This window comes from Xenopus tropicalis, chromosome 7, assembly GCF_000004195.4.
Source record: "Xenopus tropicalis strain Nigerian chromosome 7, UCB_Xtro_10.0, whole genome shotgun sequence".
NCBI lineage: Eukaryota > Metazoa > Chordata > Amphibia > Anura > Pipidae > Xenopus > Xenopus tropicalis.
Genome location: NC_030683.2, coordinates 115988552 through 116007853, shown reverse-complemented (window position 1 = coordinate 116007853; position 19302 = coordinate 115988552). Strand labels below are relative to the sequence as shown.

The 19302-nt window shown below is 44.0% G+C and overlaps 1 protein-coding gene across 1 annotated transcript; it reads left to right on the top strand.

Annotated features, from left to right (window-relative positions):
• The first annotated feature begins 574 nt into the window (after positions 1-574).
• On the top strand, positions 575-17203 carry LOC100497740 (beta-2-glycoprotein 1). The gene is made up of 6 exons (XM_002934994.4): positions 575-726; positions 7794-7931; positions 12301-12486; positions 15604-15783; positions 15900-16097; positions 16828-17203. Exons 1-6 carry the CDS (start codon positions 642-644, stop codon positions 16899-16901), a joined length of 861 nt encoding a protein of 286 aa, XP_002935040.1. The 5' UTR covers positions 575-641; the 3' UTR covers positions 16902-17203.
• Positions 17204-19302: the final 2099 nt, after the last annotated feature.

The following is a 19302-nucleotide window of genomic DNA, read 5'->3' as shown; positions in this document are numbered from 1 at the left end:
CTGGGAAAAAAGGCACTGGCAGTAACAATGGCTGCACAATACATAACAGACTGTCATAGACTGCGAGAGACCGGACTTTCCCCTGTCCCCATATACTGACCCCATAACCCCACCCATTACACCTTCTACCTGCATTGGCAATGCTAAATGTACAGTATTTGGTCCTGCCAATAAAGCTCATTTGATTTGATTTGATTTATATGCAGAAGGTACAATTGAAAGCATGGTGAAATATCTATATGCACTTGTGTGTGCCTGCTGTGTGTTTTTATGTGATAGAAAACAATTACATTTGAGCCAAAATCAGGGTCTGAATTCTTAAATTCAGTTAAAAATATTAATAAAAAGAAATATCTGTGTCAGCACGTGTGACATTGGACTGTTTTCATGGACTGTATTTGTGTGTATGTTCCCAAACTAGTAGCACTAAGTGGGGCCAAAGTGCAAAAACCAGAGGATGGACAGGGCTGCAATCACCATAGCCTTTGACACACTTATTTTTTTCATCTGCTATATACTCATCAGCGGTTAATCAGTAACGGCTCCCATGGGTATATATACCATCTGAGTAGCACAATGCTGGGCATAGACAACTTCCATTGAATTAGCGTCCCTCAGGCTGTTAGCAGGAACCGGATGCCATGGGCTCGCAAAAACCTAAAAACATGGATATTATGGTCCTGGTCATCGTTATCCTCCAGGCGTTGATGGTCTTCAGCGAACAAGGTACTGTGGCCAATTCATTTGGCAAAACTGTGGTTTTTGATGGTCTTCACAGTCAATGCAATAGATGCCCCATACAGATCAGAAAGAACACTGTAGTTGCAACAGGATTTTTTAATTCTTATGGATATTATAAACCAGGCTCTTGCACTGGATAATAGAAAAGCAAGTATTATTGTTGTAGATCAAACTCCTTGCCTTGCCCTACTTTCCCTTTTATTGCTATTCATGTTTGCGGCCAGTTTAATGCATGCCCAGGCGGCTTCTAAAACACAACCCAGTATATTGATCATGAGCTTTATTCCAGGGCTTTCCTAGGGACACATTATAAAGAGACCAAAAGAGGTCATGTGATTGACAAAACGGAACGCCAGGGGGATTCCTCGGCAACAGTAAAGGGCAGTCTGCTTACAATAAAGGCTAGAAATCTAGACGCGCGCTGAGCAATGCTGATAACAGCTGCACGGGGGGGGGGGGGTTTCTCATTGCTTTTCATATCCAGCCGGATTCCCCTAAGAGTACAGATCCCATATGTAGCTATTGTAAATGGGTTGCACATAAAAACAACATATTGCAGGTATCCTTAGTGACCCATTCGGCTGTTCTATTTGGTTCTTCTCAACAGTGTCTTCTTTCAGGTGGTCACACATAGCAGATTCTGACAATTTCCAAATGGTTTGCATTTTTTTATTATTTGTTTGTGTTTTAGTTATTTAGATTTTTGTTCAGCAGCTCTCTAGGTTTGGATTTTAGCAGCTATCTGGTTGCTAGGGTCTTGTTTACCTTAGCAGTGGTCTCAAATGTGAATAGTAGGAAGCCTAAATAGAAAGCTAAGAAATAAAAAGTAACAATAATAATAAAAAAAATTGTAAGCTCAAAAAGCAATAGTTTTTTTTAGCTACTAGGGTCAGTGACCCCATAAAAAAATAAATATGAAGACCAACTGCAATGTTGCTAGGACTAGGATATTCTATAACATATTAAAGTTGACGTAAAGGAGAGGGAAAGTCATTTTGGCATTTTACTGCCAATAGATTGACCACCATTAGTGCCACCTAGAACAATATATTTATTCTGCAGAAAGCTTTACCATACCTGAGTAATCAACCCTAGAAGTTTTCTCTGTTTGTTTAAGATAGCAGCTGTCATTTTAGCTTGGTCTCAGTAGCTTCCTTGCTGCAGCTCTAGCTGCTGGTAGCTCAGATTATACATTCTTATGGGATGGGGGGGAATTCTTATGAGTTCTTTTGGGAGAGGGAGAGGGGAGAGACTCTGGCCCCGGAAATGAAGGATTTTTCTGAGAGAGGAAGTCAGATACCCGAAGAACATGTTTACAAAAAGTAGACAATAAATCCTGTGTTTCTTTTGATAGAGGACTCAGTGCAGCATTTCTGTGAGTGCTTATGGTTGTATTTACATAGACCTTTCTGATAAAGCTTACTTAGTTTTTTCAAAGGTGTGGCCACTTTTGTGCATATGGTATGGACATGCAATATTATGGCCCGATTCTAAAGTGACAGGGCATGTAGCTCTCAAGGGCTAGCAGAGGTTTTAATCATTAGGAAAGCACTCAGTTTATGTATGTGAACCTTGTTACATAGTTACATAGGGTTGAAAAAAGACTTCAACCCTTCCAAGTAAACCCAGCACACACAACCTATACTTACCTATCTATACACTCACATACATAAACTATATATACAACCACTAATACTAACTGTAGATATTAGTATCACAATAGCCTTGGATACTGTGCTTGTTCAAGAACTCATCCAGGCCCCTCTTAAAGACATTGTTGTGCTTAGCTAGGAAATATAATGGCCCTACACTGGTAACCCTAGTTAAAAGACAAGTAACACCCAAATAATGACATGGTTTTGTCTGAATTGTTCAGTTTCCCTGTACTAACCGGTTACCTGACTCAAGGGCCCACCACCTAGCCACTGCCTGTACTGGTAAATATTGCATATTTGCATCAGAAGCTATATATATATATATACTGTATATATATATATATATATATATATATTTCCATGGGGGATATAATGTAGGAGAATCTAGTAACATAATAAGTTGGGTTGAAAAGTAGTGTAAATCTAAAGCCATTGGACTTGCTGAATAATGTTGGATATATGAAATCCTGCATAGAGATATACTGTAGGGCAAACGGTCACACAACAGATAAGCTGCGTTGGATACAGTGCTTTCAGTTCTTACACATGGAGATAAACAGGGGTCAAATGCTGCTCATGTCTATGTATAGAACAGAATTATAATTAATATATATATATTATGTTTATATATTATAGTTTATCTATCTGTATTGGTTGGACTGATACAAACTTGTCCTTTAGTTCATGTTTCTGTGATCTAATGGACATATATATAGCTAAAGGCTGTGCAAATAAGTTTGGAAATGTTTGAACATTGCAGCACTTTGATGTATAATATGGAAACTCAAAGGGCAACACCACTGGGATTCCCAATAGGCCCTGGTATTTCAAGTACACAGAGGCCCAAACAGCCCCCCCCCCAGCCCAATAAATAGTGACTGTCTATGGCACCTTACAGCAGCCCCTCTGGCATTTGCCTGAACCCACAGATTGCCAGTCTGGGCCTGATTTTCAGTACACAGAGGCCCAAACATTCCCCCCACCGGCCCAATAAATAGCGACTGTCTATGGCATCTTACAGCAGCCCCTCTGGCATTTGCCTGAACCCACAGATTGCCAGTCGGGGCCTGACAGAGGGGAACAATAGCACTGCTGCTGGGACAAGGCTGGGCCCAGAGATTAACTTTAATGACTCTTTAGATCTCTTTATATTTACTATTCCTGAAGCAACTGTTTTTATTTCTTACATATCATATTGTTCTCAAGCACTGTACTGACTACCTGGCTAGAGGCTTATTTGCACCTAGAGCTTTCATCTGTCAGTGCCAACCAATCATATATTTGCTTTTATTTTCTAATTTGTTGTATACTGATCAAAACGAATTGCTGAGTGGTTGCAATTGGCACATTGAATTTAGCACCTGCGTTTGAAAGTCATCCCCCAGGTTCATTGCTCTTCTAAATAATGTCTGTTGGCAAAGTATAGCTCAGGCAACCTGGGGGACAATGACCCCCTGTTTTAGCCCAACATTTGGCTCTATGGTTCCACCATATACCCTTTTCTTCTGTTTCCTGGTATCACTATTAATTCCTCATTGAATGTATTGGGATTTGCAGTTATGGCTCCCCCTGAAGGAAAAGCCTAACCCATGCCTAGCTCCTGGTGGCATAGAGAAGAAGAAGGCTCAACCTGAAGGTAGAAGGGGGTAGGTATATCTAGAAATCAAAAGAAGAGAGGCAGGGCACCAAACCCAAAGAGCTCAGTTACCTGTTTGAGTGCACAGTACACACTAGATGGCGCTTTACTGTGTAGGGAGAAAAGCTCACCCAAAGCATGCAGGATGGTATCTCCCACTTTGTATGTAGCCATAGGGTGGCTAATAACTCCCACTGCCATGTGTATGGTTTCACTGGCCAACATGGGAACAATAACATGCAGTAGAAAGCTTGAAAAATCACATGGCCATTAGAACTCAGTAAATCAGTTGTAATTTCATTATCATCATCATCATCAAGCTGGGGTCAATCATTTTTAACAAAAAAGGGGTCCTACGACAATTTACAATCATAACGAACAAAGGTTACAGAACAGAAATAGGACGAAATACAAGAAGAACAAATAACATAATATTCTGTTTCTCTCAGGGCTGCATATCTGCCAGGTAACGGAAAAAAAAGGTGCTATAATTGTGCCCCACTTAATAGAATGGGGGAGATGCACGAATGTGGCTGATTTCAGATACGAGATTTGCAATTAAGCTGCAGATTATATTCAAGACAAATGTAAGAACGTTAACAAAGTATACATATTTTATGTTTGGCGTCTGGTGGTTGTGTACGCTTACAGCTGAATAATTTATGCAAGATCATGCAATTAATATTGAATAATCTGTTACTTCTAGCAAAATGTTAGAACGTTTTACTCAAAAATGAAGGAATTCTCAGTTTAATCCTTCGTTTCCCTTTAGTTGGTGCAGCAAGTGGCACCATAATACTAATGATACCATGGAAACCCCCATTTAAGATTTATTTGGCCACTGCAGTCCTTAGTGCTGCTAACATAAGGGTTAATCCCTAATGTGCTAGCCACAGTAGCCTTGGCCACAACCATGTCTTGCTTGGTAGAGTTTTTTTTCCCCTTCTTGTCAGCCATGGAATGCCAAAACAGAATCTATGGTTTGTGACAGTCAGGCCTTTGACAGGTCATGCTGTGGAGTCAATGTGGTGTTTGGTGAAATTCACTTTTTTTCTGTTCATAATATTTATGAGCAAAACATGCAATATTGTTATTTGCCATTACTTCCCCTTTAGCTGACCATATATGTACCAATCATTTTGTGAGAAACAAAGTTTTGTACAATTATTGGTACGTGTATGGTGCCCTGCCGAGGCTGAATAATATTATTATTATTATTATTAACATTTATTTATAAAGCGCCAACCGCAGCGCTGTACAATAAGTGGGTTTCATACATTGGACATACAGAGTAACATATAAAGCAATCAATAACGGATACAAGGGGTGAAGAGGGCCCTGCCCAAAAGAGCTTACAATCTACAAGATCCATGTACTATGAATATTGGCTGGTTCTGGATTCGGGAAGGTTAAAATTTCATCTGCTGACATAGTGTGTTGACCAGTCATGGTGTATGGGCAGCTGAGGAAGTGAAGGTGAATGTGGTTGGCCCATGGATGGTGGCCTTTAAGACTCATTGCATTAGCCTGGGTTCAGGCACGCAGAGCGGATTTTAGCACTGAAATGCATATACGTGCCGAACGTGCATACACAGGCCAACGCAGTGGCTCTGGGTGCAGGCACAGGAGAGGCTGATGCTAGGGGAAGGGTTGATTCTCGGCAGTTGCCATAGGAGGAACCTGACTCTAAAGAACAGGGAGTTTAAACAGGCTCATAGCCAAGATTCTTGCAATGGGGAGAGTAGGCAGCAATCATGATATCTAGGAAAGGCAAGTAGTCCAGAACTGGACTATTACCTAAAGTAGTACACTTTATATCTTAAATTTTGAACCTACAATCAGGGAATTAAATTTGGGTCTTTGGCATCTTTTTATTGATAATTTGGAGAAAAGTTGTAGCACAATGATGTCAAATGCGTTGCCAGAGGCCAGGGCAACACGGTTGCAAGAAGTGTCTGTGAGCACTGCCATTTTGCACTACATGACCACCATATCCAGAGCCCTTGACCAAAGCTCCTTAGGGGTTCCTGTAAGCAAATGCAAACCCAAGAAGGGTCAGGGCACTGAGAGTTATGAATTAGGTTGCAGGTCACAAATGACTGTTTTTACATCTCACTTCCTGGTTTCCCAATCTCACGTTCATGGATGGGATTTGTGGAGAGGCCACAAAGGCCTGGGCCTGGGGTGGCACAAATTTGGGGACTGGCCACATCTGTACTGGGGATAGGAAATTTTGACAGTCCAGTCCCCAATACAGCCAGTCAATAAGGCAGGTGGTGCCAGTGCAGGGAATGTGCGAGCATTTGGGGAATGAGTGCACAGGGTGCTAGGGTATAAGTGTGCGGGGTGAGGTGGAGGTGGTAGTCGGCCTTGGGGCACACTACTTCAAAATCCGGTCCTGGATTTCATTGTTTTGGTTGCACATAAAACTGAAGCCAGTTAGATCAGGTACCCGTGCCTGCCTTTCTGAAACAGATTATAGGAGTGTTATGCCTTACTGTGAAATATATATATATATATAGTCAACAAAGGGAGAAATGGAGTAAAGCTCCCTAATCCTCACATCTCACACGTTCCCGACCATCTCATTCAGCAGCCTCCATTACCCATAAAACCTAAGCACGCTCTGTACATATAGGGAAGCCTTTAGAATAAAAAGCCATTGATCACACACACACTGAAAGCAGCCGAAGCTTTAAACCATTGGCTGCCATGAGTGGCAGTCCTTAGTTGCCATTGCATTACTCATTGCTTTTACAGCCAAACAGACACAGCTCTGGTCTCTCTGGTAACTAAAAGCTTTATTCCCACTTGTGTCCCTAACTTTGAAAGTCACTGAACAATGTCATATTATGTTTTTTTTCTAAAAAAAAAAAAAAGCTGCTAACGACCTACTGGAGCTTGACAGCATTTCCATCGACATCTAGTGACAGTTAGTTGTACTGCACAGTTATTATATAATTGGTAATACTTGGTTCTACTTCCAGGGATGCTGATTTAGTTTCCCTTAATCATTTCAAGAAATGGATATAGGAAACACAGTTGGCCAAAAAGTGTCTGGACACATATCCAGATATTCTCTCTAAAACAATGTCGGTATTTGGAACTTTTGCCACTGAGTTCCAAACTGTCTCTGGAAGCAACTGCCACACTATTCACATGGTGCATGGGGGATTTATGGATTATCAGAGGCAAACTATCCCGGACACTTTTATCTAAACAACGTAGGAACTAATAGAAGCCTACATTCTGTAACAGAAATTGGAACCAAACATGTAAAGGGCTGAGATAAGGCATCAGTTTGGGGCATATTGCTCTGCCTTTTTTTTGTCCATGCTCATACCTTTTTTAAAGTTTCTCCTAATTTCTGATTATTAAAAATAAAAATTGGAGATGTATGAGAGGCATTTTGGGACATTTTGATGATACCTCCAATGGTTGGTCTGTAAAATATACTGTATCATTAGACAATACTATACTAGGAACAGACTGTATTATTAGACACTTTATGGATGCACCAAATCCACTATTTTTGGATTTGGCTGAACACCGAATCCTTTGTAAAAGATTCAGCTGAATACCGAACCAAATCCTAATTTCCAAATGTAAATTACGGTACAGAAGGGTTAAAGAGTGAAAATTTTTCTACTTCCGTGTTTATGTGACAAAAAGTCATGTGATTTTAAGCATTCAGATTCTTTTTAAGCATTCTGTATATGTGTGTTAAGTGACTGAGCAGTTGTGCCCCTTCACTTTGCCAGATGTTTGGAATTCATGTCCTGTGAGGAAGGAGAACCCAGTGGGGCAGGCGTGCCAGAAGGCTTGCACTCAGCATGGGGACTGCGCAGGAAAGCGGCAGTGCTTGTGCGACGGTGACTGCGGCATGAGTTGTGTCTTAGGTAAGCACCCTGCCAATATCTACAGCCCTTACAGTACTGTCATAACCTTACCATGGCATAACTACTGTATTATTAGGATGATGAAGTTCATGTAAATCTGTGCCCCCACATATGCATGTCTATTAATTGTGTACTAAGGTCTGAAATCTGTGTATGTATTGTACGATATCCTTGGGGGACCTTCAATGGAATGCACTCCATTACCGGCACAACGTGGCAATTGTATGAAATTTCTACTAGTGGACCTACAATGGAAGTCACATTCGTACGACTGGTGTCTGCCAACTATTTCATGTCCAGAACATTATTATTATTATTATTATTTATATAGCACCATCAATTTACGCAGCTCTTTACAGAATAGAGGGGTACAAAAGACAGAACAGTTAACATGTACAAATAAACAATTCACAAAAATGGTTTGCAGTTACATTGGATGAGGATCAGAGACACTAGGGGGAGGGCCCCCCGATTTGTTATTTTTATAACGTCTGATCAATATCCAATTGCTCATCAGGAGAACACTAAAATCTGAACGTGTATGGACAGCTTTACTGGTCTAGTGCAGTAAAAGCAAGCTTTGGATTGGCTGGTATGACTGACCACATTAGGCCAATCTTTGCCCTTGTTAGTTCTTAAATAAAGTTAGAAGGTACCTCCATGCACCAGCGCCAACTCAGATAGTTTTGTTAGAACTCTCCAGCACACGGAACCTCAAACCTAACTGGTAATTTAGGGATTCTTTTCCCCATAATATATCACCTTGGCTGAGATCAATTTAATTGAAAAAGGAAATCTCTTCTACTGGGGAATATGTTTGGCCCATTCAGCAACCACATTCTCCATAGTGAGAGATTAAAAATAGTATAGGATATGTCCAATATCCCCCCCCCCCCCATCTGCCATTGCTTTGCTCTAGTTGGAAAACAGATGGAGAGAGTTAGAGGGGTCACCCAATGTGTGGGAGTTATTGAAAGCAGATGAAAATAAACGACCTTAAGAAAACACCATTCATTAGGTTTGTTTTTTCCCATGGCAGCAAATAAATTAATCCGAGGTGACAAAACTGTTTTCAGAATGTCTATTTAAAACCAACAAATACACTGAATGGGCATACAGTATATTAGCGGGCATCTGAGCTCACGGATTTGCTCATTCTGTAACTGTAAGATTATGTGGGGGGAATAAGCTTTCCCTAGAGCAGGGGTCCCCAACCTTTTTTTTACCCATGAGCCACATTCATATGTAAAAAAAGTAACCCAAGCACAAACAAAGTTTCTGGGGTGCCACATAAGGTCTGTGATTGGCTATTTGGTAGCCCTTATATGAACTGGCAGCCTACAGGAGATTCTGTTTGGCAGTACAACTGGTTTTTATGCCTCCAAACCTTCCCTCCAAGCCTACATTGAGGCCACTGGGAGCAACATCCGAGGGTTTGATTTGCTATCCTAGGGTTACACTAATTCACACTAATGTTTCGGGGTCTAGTTTAAGGGTAGGACCGGGGTCTTGCCACCAGCATGAGAGGGAACCTGGGGCTCCAGGGAACCAGAGATGGAACCTGGCTGTACTATAACTTCCAGCACCCATAGACAACCTCCTATTGTTGGGTCGGGAGAACAGGTCATTTCAATGCTGCTATTGTCTCATTTAGTCTGTAATGGGAAAAATGAAGGTATGTAGCATCAAAGCCAATAGCACAGGGGCCCATTCCAGGTTTGTGTCCTAGACAGAAAGAAAGAGAAGAAAATCCCTCACTCCCCAGTCCCTTGGCCAAGATGTAGTACATCCCAACAGCAGTGGAGATCAGGGGCGATCTCTTTGGAAAGATTCTGCATTCTTGAGGTGTGAGAAGAAATAAGAACACTTGTGTCACCAGGTATTTCAGAGAAAGTGATGATGATCTATATAGTTCCCTCGCCAGATGAGCCATAGTATATTTCCCTTGGGCTACAGTGGCCCAGATTACATGTAATAAGAACGTAGAGGACTTTGCTGCAGAAGATCGCACGCAAACCTTAACTCCTTAAGCTCCTTTCTGCTGCACAGGTCTGTTATGTCAATGTTGGAGACTTCAGTAACAGTTACGAAGGGGAGTCAACGTGCTCTTCGATACCTGGAAGAACTGTGACACCCATTGCTAAAGTAGTAAAGTAAAATGTGCCATGCTTACCACAGGGTTCCCACCCCCGTATAAGGTGTATGTGATGGTTTTATAAAGAATGTTGCATTTGGTGTGTTGCTATTTGCTTTGAGTTGCTCCTAGACAATGCGGGTATTTAGTATCCTTATAAATGTTTGCTTTTAATAGGTTACTATTATTTCCTGCAGAATTGTGCTCAGTTCTGCGGAACGCCCAACTTGCCACAAATGTATATTCTTTCTCTGGAAACATAGTACTTGTGCCAGATATAGGTTTTTTGGCCCATCTGATCCTGCTAGGGTTGCCATCCAGACAATATTTTACTGGAATAGCTGGTAAAACACCTGCCAAGCTGGTAAATTTGTAATACCCTTAGGATGAGCCCCTGGCCCACCCCCAATCCAACCCAAACTGCCCCAATCTTACATTTTTTCTTCCCAAATCAATTCGATAACCTGCCCTCCATCTGTGTATGCACAATAGCTCCAACCCTTTCCCACCCCCCGTGGGCCATTAAAAATCATTTAGGACGGTGGCAACCCTAGATGCTGTAGATGTGGCAGCACCCTAGCAACATGTTTCAGCTGCCCTGTTGATGAGGACATCATTCACCACAGTGTTAGTGCCGTTAGCATTAATGACAGTAAAAGACATATTTATATATTTCCGTAGGATGGCACAGTGGGGAGCACTTCTACCTTGCAGGTCTGGGGTCCTGAATTTGATTCGGCTTGGGCACAGGCCTGTACTGGGATTCCAAGTAGCCCCTGGCATGTTAAGTACACACAGGCCCAAACAGCCCCCCACTGGCCCAATAAATAGTGAGTGTCTATGGCATCTTACAGCAGCCGCTCTGGCATTTGCCAGAACCCACAGATTGCCAGTCTGGGCCTGTGTGGGTACCATCTGCAATTATGCTGTCCCTGATTTGAGTGGGTTTCCTTTGCCTTCCTCCCACATTCCAAAACATACAGGCGGGTTAACTGACTCTAATGATAGATTGTTAGTAGTTAGATTGTTAGCTCCACTGGGACAAGAGATGATAAACAATCTCTATAAATGGCCAGGTAACTGTGTTGGCACTTTATACATAATAGGATACAGTAATAAGCTGTATTGTTAGCAATGCAATAATTTCCACAAATCAAGTGAGAAATCAATATCGGTGCCGTGCAATGCCAGCTAAGGAAGAATAGCCCGGGAGCACATTATGCAGCAGAACCTGATAACAGATGTTCCACAGAAGGACATTTTTATAACCCAAATGCCGTGTCTGTTCTATGACGTCTATCACCAAAGGGAAGGTGACCAGATGGTGCTGTTTCTTACAGTGGCATCATTTGGATTTAGCTTAGGAAAGGTGTAATCTGTCCCCTGTATCTAAAACAATCCATGTAAAGCCATGGGAAATAGTCACCCCCCCAACAGCACATTTGTGCTCCAGCCTGTTATAGGGTTAGGTGGCACAAACAATGGGTTTTGTAGAAGATGCCTGGACCTGGGGTAGGGGATTTGGGAGGAAAGCAGGTTAGCTTAAAATTTAAATGGCGGATTGCAGGGGTCTCGGATCTACTGAAAAGAGGACAAAAGCCCAAAGGGGCATAAACAGAAACAGTAATGCAAGCAGAAGCCACCACAGCCCTCCCCATATTCAGAATTGCCCCAGGGAGCCTCTGTTATATGCAGAGGGGGCAAAGAGAAGCACCATTGTACCCTGTACTACTGGGCCTACTAGGGACCACCAGAGACCCTGAGTCTTTTCTCACAACAATTAGATACAGGTAGCTCGTAATTGTAAAGACTTATATAGACCCTGAGTAAACATAAGAACGGGCTGATAGTAATTCTATGCTGGGGACACCAGGAGGTCCTCTAGTGCTCTGGTAGGCCAGTCTGACCCCTGTACTTGGGTTTTACAAGGCAAGAGTAACATTGGGGGAAATATAAATGTAAAATGTAGCACTAGGTCTAGTAACCTATAGCAACTATAGGCTGGCACCCAGTCTAGCAAAAACACAACAGGCCTTGCCTAGATAGCCAAGCAACCAGTCATCACTTGGCATTTACTAGCCGAATCCAAACCTAGGGCAAACGTTACACCTGTCACTGCATCACCTACACAGCATGGATGGAAATGCCCCGAGTGATGTAACTCTAACCCTCCATATTGTTTCCCAGGCCACTAACTCTGAGGCAACCAATAATTGGAGTTTTGTTCTTATTAAGTCCGCAGCTGCCCCTGGCCTGTCGCTATAGAGAATGCCGAAACGAAGCTTGTGACGGAATCAAGGAACTTTGGGGATGAGATGTTAGTAATGTGCCAGCCTGGATTCAAAATGGCCACTGGACAAGAGATGGCACTGAGCCGTTGTCAAGGAGACAAGAAGTGGAGTGTAACCGCAGCCTGCGAAGGTAATGGCAGAACCACATGAATAATATTTATTTTAGTTCTAAAATTCATAAAGCCGGGGCTTTCATCTTTAAAACCCCCCTTGCATTTTTAAACACATTTGCAGTGAGGCTATCAGGAGACTGACCCAGGTGCATTCTGCTTCTCCTGACTGTAAAACAGGGGGGGATATTCCCGGCAGATTTAATCAGGCCCAATGCATCTGCCTTTATAAACAAAATGCACAGAAATATACACCTGTCGGATAAAGGGAGTGGGGGAATGAGGGAGAAGCCAGCGAGAGAAATGTATCTGTGATTTATTCTGATCAGCGCTGTATAGGGGGGCAGCGATTATTCATCACCAATGCATGTCTGTAAATAATGCAACACTCGCAATAATTCAGCAGCAACTGGATATTTTATAAGCTAGCTTGTTCTGTTTGCTGAAACGAGATTAATATACATGCAAGGCAGTTAATAAAAGTTTTACACTGATTAGCAGAGAACTCAGGCTCTAAATTATCCAATAAGTATAACTCCTCTATGTATGTATAACCTTATATATAACCTACTTGTATATGCACTGCTGGGCATCTCTACCATACACACCCAAAGGCAACCCCACTGCTACTATAGGCACCATCTCTCCCTACTATACCTGCTATCCCACAGCCCCAGTCCCTTCCCAGGGGCTATTATCCCCCCCCACTGCTACTATAGGCACCATCTCTCCCTACTATACCTGCTATCCCACAGCCCCAGTCCCTTTCCAGAGGCTATTATCCCCCAACTGCTACTATAGGCACCATCTCTCCCTACTATACCTGCTATCCCACAGCCCCAGTCCCTTCCCAGAGGCTATTATCCCCCCACTGCTACTATAGGCACCATCTCTCCCTACTATACCTGCTATCCCACAGCCCCAGTCCCTTCCCAGAGGCTATTATCCCCCCACTGCTACTATAGGCACCATCTCTCCCTACTATACCTGCCATCCCACAGCCCCAGTCCCTTCCCAGAGGCTATTATCCCACTGCTACTATAGGCACCATCTCTCCCTACTATACCTGCTATCCCACAGCCACAGTCCCTTCCCAGAGGCTATTATCCCACTGCTACTATAGGCACCATCTCTCCCTACTAACCTGTTATCCCACAGCCCCAGTCCCTTCCCAGAGGCTATTATCCCCCCACTGCTACTATAGGCACCATCTCTCCCTACTATACCTGCTATCCCACAGCCACAGTCCCTTCCCAGAGGCTATTATCCCCCCACTGCTACTATAGGCACCATCTCTCCCTACTAACCTGTTATCCCACAGCCCCAGTCCCTTCCCAGAGGCTATTATCCCCCCACTGCTACTATAGGCACCATCTCTCCCTACTATACCTGCTATCCCACAGCCCCAGTCCCTTCCCAGAGGCTATTATCCCACTGCTACTATAGGCACCATCTCTCCCTACTATACCTGCTATCCCACAGCCCCAGTCCCTTCCCAGAGGCTATTATCCCACTACTACTATAGGCACCATCTCTCCCTACTATACCTGCTATCCCACAGCCCCAGTCCCTTCCCAGAGGCTATTATCCCCCCACTGCTACTATAGGCACCATCTCTCCCTACTATACCTGCTATCCCACAGCCCCAGTCCCTTCCCAGAGGCTATTATCCCCCCACTGCTACTATAGGCACCATCTCTCCCTACTAACCTGTTATCCCACAGCCCCAGTCCCTTCCCAGAGGCTATTATCCCACTGCTACTATAGGCACCATCTCTCCCTACTATACCTGCTATCCCACAGCCCCAGTCCCTTCCCAGAGGCTATTATCCCACTGCTACTATAGGCACCATCTCTCCCTACTATACCTACTATCCCACAGCCCCAGTCCCTTCCCAGAGGCTATTATCCCACTGCTACTATAGGCACCATCTCTCCCTACTATACCTGCTATCCCACAGCCCCAGTCCCTTCCCAGAGGCTATTATCCCACTGCTACTATAGGCACCATCTCTCCCTACTATACCTGCTATCCCACAGCCCCAGTCCCTTCCCAGAGGCTATTATCCCACTGCTACTATAGGCACCATCTCTCCCTACTATACCTACTATCCCACAGCCCCAGTCCCTTCCCAGAGGCTATTATCCCACTGCTACTATAGGCACCATCTCTACCTACTATACCTGCTATCCCACAGCCCCAGTCCCTTCCCAGAGGCTATTATCCCCCCACTGCTACTATAGGCACCATCTCTCCCTACTATACCTGCTATCCCACAGCCCCAGTCCCTTCCCAGAGGCTATTATCCCCCCACTGCTACTATAGGCACCATCTCTCCCTACTATACCTGCTATCCCACAGCCCCAGTCCCTTCCCAGAGGCTATTATCCCACTGCTACTATAGGCACCATCTCTCCCAACTATACCTGCTATCCCACAGCCCCAGTCCCTTCCCAGAGGCTATTATCCCCCCACTGCTACTATAGGCACCATCTCTCCCTACTATACCTGCTATCCCACAGCCCCAGTCCCTTCCCAGAGGCTATTATCCCCCCACTGCTACTATAGGCACCATCTCTCCCTACTATACCTGCTATCCCACAGCCCCAGTCCCTTCCCAGAGGCTATTATCCCCCCACTGCTACTATAGGCACCATCTCTCCCTACTATACCTGCTATCCCACAGCCCCAGTCCCTTCCCAGAGGCTATTATCCCCCCACTGCTACTATAGGCACCATCTCTCCCTACTATACCTGCTATCCCACAGCCCCAGTCCCCTCCCAGAGGCTATTATCCCCCCACTGCTACTATAGGCACCATCTCTCCCAACTATACCTGAAATCCCACAGCCACTCAGTAACTTACACACCAAGGCATAAGAACTAAAACTAATACTTAGTCACAGCTGTAAAACATAAAGAAACACACAAACAGAGCAGACCTAATTCTACTTTGTAATTATATTGTGTTTCTTTCATAGCTGAGGTTTTGTGCTGTTCTGATGAATGCAATGCTACGTATGTATATTATGACAACAGACATCTGGTGGGCAGGTTCTTGCACAATTTGTCCTACAAGTAATGTTTGATCTGTTATGGGTCATGGTTACATTATGTTTTCCTTTACCTTCCCTAGAAACCTTTTGCCCACCTCCTCCAGAGATCAAAGATGGTTATCTAGTGGCAGTTAAAAAGCAGGAGTATGAGGTATCTGAGGTGATATATTATCTCTGCCAAAAGACTTTCTATCTGGATGGTTCCAACAGTGTTACCTGCCAGGCTAACGGCACATGGTCAGCGACCCCAGTATGCAGAGGTGAGTCAGAGCCCTGACTAGGATAGGGCCACCAACAGTTGCACCACATATGGCTGCCTTGGCCCATGGGCAGAACTTGCTTTCTGAGAGTTGTTCTTTCCCCTTGCATTTCCCAGCTCGGTGTAAGATACCTGCACAGAGGAGCCGGGTGCTGTACAATGGCAAGAAGTTGTGGATCACAGAAATCCCAGAGGCTCTAGTAACTCACTTTGAAAAAGTCATGTTTTTCTGCCGGAATAAGGACCAACAGTGCAGCTATCCCGCTGAGTCCCGATGCTTTGATGGAGTCCTGGAGCTCCCAGAGTGCTATGAAGGTAATTAGATGTGTGCTACAAGTTGTAGAGGCACTACAACCCTGGTGCAAGGACCCTTTGGCCCTAGTATTAATTTACAGGGCTAGATTACTGCCTTCCTCCAACCCACACATTATCGTCCAGGTCCACCTAGTCTGGCCAGGATCATCCCTTGTAGTCTGATTAAAGCCCAAAGTAGTTCCTAGTGCTGCAAGTGCTACTGTGTGTATTAGTAGTGGTAATCCAGGAATGTGCATGGTCTTAACTATCGGCCTAAGAAGAAAGTTCAACCATTCAGTTGGATCTAAGGGAAAGCATCTCTTCTTGTGAGATTTACAATATCAACCAATGGACTAAATATCGACATAGTGTATCGAAATAATCAAATACTGGCATGTCCACTACATGTAAATACCTCCCACACATGCCGATGGAGATATTGGTGGTCTGGGTATTCGTTCCAGAGCGACCAACCCTCCAATAGGATTAGCCACCAAGAACAATCATGTTGCCACCCCATTTCTGAAGGAATGACCAACCAGTTCTGTTGGAGATGACAAAATCAGCCAATCAGCTTGCACTGTGTCCCCCAATAACAGACACACACAGTAGATGTTCTTTGCTGGATAAATTTGGTGGTAACTGCAGTTAGGTAACAGCGGGGAAGTTTAAGGCTAGATGAGTTTATTGTTGTACATCTCAATGTTTGTTACATCGGTCTCTTCCTAAAACAAATCCATTTATTTTGTAGAACCCACATGGATCCAGTACAATTTCTTTCCCAAAAATATTGTTTCAGAGATAACGTCATGCCAAGGATCCTAAAAGACCTCAAGGAATAGACAGATGTGGCCACTTGGAGTCAAGCCAAAGGGGATTATTTTTGTTTGTTTTATCCATATTATATGCCTTATCCATTCACTATTAAGATGAAATTGTTCATTTATTACCACAAGACTGAGCACAATAAACATGTGCTTTTAGGATTTGGCCTTCACAGCCTTTAGTTCTTTAGGTTCTCTGAGATTTTTTGGCAAAGTAGATCAGTGTTGAATGGAACTTTTGTATAAAAATAATATTTATTTGTACTGAATACACTTTTATTAAAAAAAAATATGGTAAAAGAATCGCAGAGTTGCAACCTTATTGGGTCAGAAGGTTATATCTAGGTAATTGCCATTCCGCGTACATTTTCTCTTATCCAGTAATCACAGTAAGTGGGACTTCCCTTAGGGACCTCAGATATTCTAGCTTTGGTCAAATTCCATGTTTAGCCTGTAAAATATATCTCTATGTACTGGGTAGGGTTAGCTTGGGAAAGGACCATGGTCAGGATGTGGTGAAGGAGAACTGCGGGGCTTTGGATGCAATACGTTTGTCATTATTGGGGGACAGAGTTCTAGTAATAGATAAGCACCCACATTAGTCAGTCTGCAGTTCCCAAGCATCTTATTGGTTGTTCTTTAAATCTGGATGAACATTGGTTTTCCAAACAGTGCTTCAGGATCTCCAGTGGATGGAAATAAAAAATCCATTGACCACATTATATTGGAAAATATATATAAAAGGGCTTTCCCCTCTTCATTCTGAGAAGCCCTCTATTGTATGAATCATTCAAGTTCCATAACTAAGGGGCTGGCCCTACTAGTACACAGACCTTAAATATTTCTGTTAGATGCTGCATGATGCATCAAATGGACAGTCTTCTGTGGCTGTGGGTTTAGAGGAGGATTTAATATAATACTGTCTACTGCACACTGCTCCTTTTGCTATGAAGCTCTGGTCCTCACCATGGCCACAAGGCAGGGCTCTCCAAGCTTGAAGTCTCCACGCCCACAGGCCTCTCCAAGTTTGAAGTCTCCACACCCACAGGTCTCTCCAAGCTGAAGTCACCATGCCCACAGGGCAGGCCTCTCCAAGTTATAGTCACCATGCCCTCAGGCCTCTCCAATTTGAAGTCACCATGCCCTCAGGCCTCTCCAATTTGAAGTCACCATGCCCTCAGGCCTCTCCAAGTTGAAGTCACCATTACCACCGGCCTCTCCAAGTTGAAGTAACCATGCCCTCAGGCCTCTCCAAGTTGAAGTCACCATGCCCTCAGGCCTCTTCACGTTGAAGTCACCATGCCCTCAGGCCTCTCCAAGTTGAAGTCACCATGCCCTCAGGCCTCTCCAAGTTGAAGTCACCATGCCCTCAGGCCTCTCCAAGTTGAAGTCACCATGCCCTCAGGCCTCTTCACGTTGAAGTCACCATTGCCACAGGCCTCACCAAGTTAAAGTCACCATTGCCACCGGCCTCTCCAAGTTGAGGTCACCATTGCCACCGGCCTCTCCAAGTTGAAGTAACCATGCCCTCAGGCCTCTCCAAGTTGAAGTAACCATGCCCTCAGGCCTCTCCAAGTTGAAGTAACCATGCCCTCAGGCCTCTCCAAGTTGAAGTCACCATTGCCACCGGCCTCTTCACGTTGAAGTCACCATTGCCACAGGCCTCACCAAGTTGAAGTCACCATTGCCACAGGCCTCTCTAAGTTAAAGTCACCATTGCCACCGGCCTCTCCAAGTTAAAGTCACCATTGCCACAGGCCTCTCTAAGTTGAAGTCACCATTGCCACCGGCCTCTCCAAGTTGAAGTCACCATGCCTTCAGGCCTCTCCAAGTTAAAGTCACCATTGCCACAGGCCTCTCTACACTGAAGTCCTTGCCCACAAGGCAGGCCTCTCCAAGCTAAAGTATCCATGCCCACCGGCCTCTGAAAGCTAAACTTCACTGAAGCTGAAAGAAGAAGGAGGCACAGGGAATCATTGGTAGCCAAATGAAGCTCTACTCAAAGTATTTAATTAGGGGGAATATATTTGAGCAAATAAAACTACCCAAGCTTTCATGGAGGAGCCCTTCATCAGATGAACCTGGGTCCTTCCCAAAGCCTTGTGTGGTTTCCTTAGCATTCAGCACAAACATTTATCCCCCTTCAACAGGGACAGATTTAGGCTTTGCCCCCTATAATGTCAGTATTTGATGTCCCAGAGTACCCTCGGTTAATATTCACCAGCTTCCTATGAAGGCAACGTAATTTAGAAGAATTTGTTTTTCCCCTGTGAATAATATTTGAGCTTCCTCTACTCTGCACTCTGGCCCGGGGATTGCACAATGGGAGCCAATGGACACAGTTTGGCCCATCTCACTGTCACATTTATAAACAAAAGAAAGGTTAATGAGCTACTGTCCCA

Excerpts from the sequence above, each read along its gene's own strand:
- LOC100497740 (XM_002934994.4), top strand. The coding sequence starts at position 642 with ATGGGCTCGCAAAAACCTAAAAACATGGATATTATGGTCCTGGTCATC. Across the intron at positions 12,487-15,603 it reads TGTAACCGCAGCCTGCGAAG|AAACCTTTTGCCCACCTCCT; the intron begins GTAATGGCAGAA and ends TACCTTCCCTAG. Across the intron at positions 16,098-16,827 it reads GCTCCCAGAGTGCTATGAAG|AACCCACATGGATCCAGTAC; the intron begins GTAATTAGATGT and ends TTTATTTTGTAG.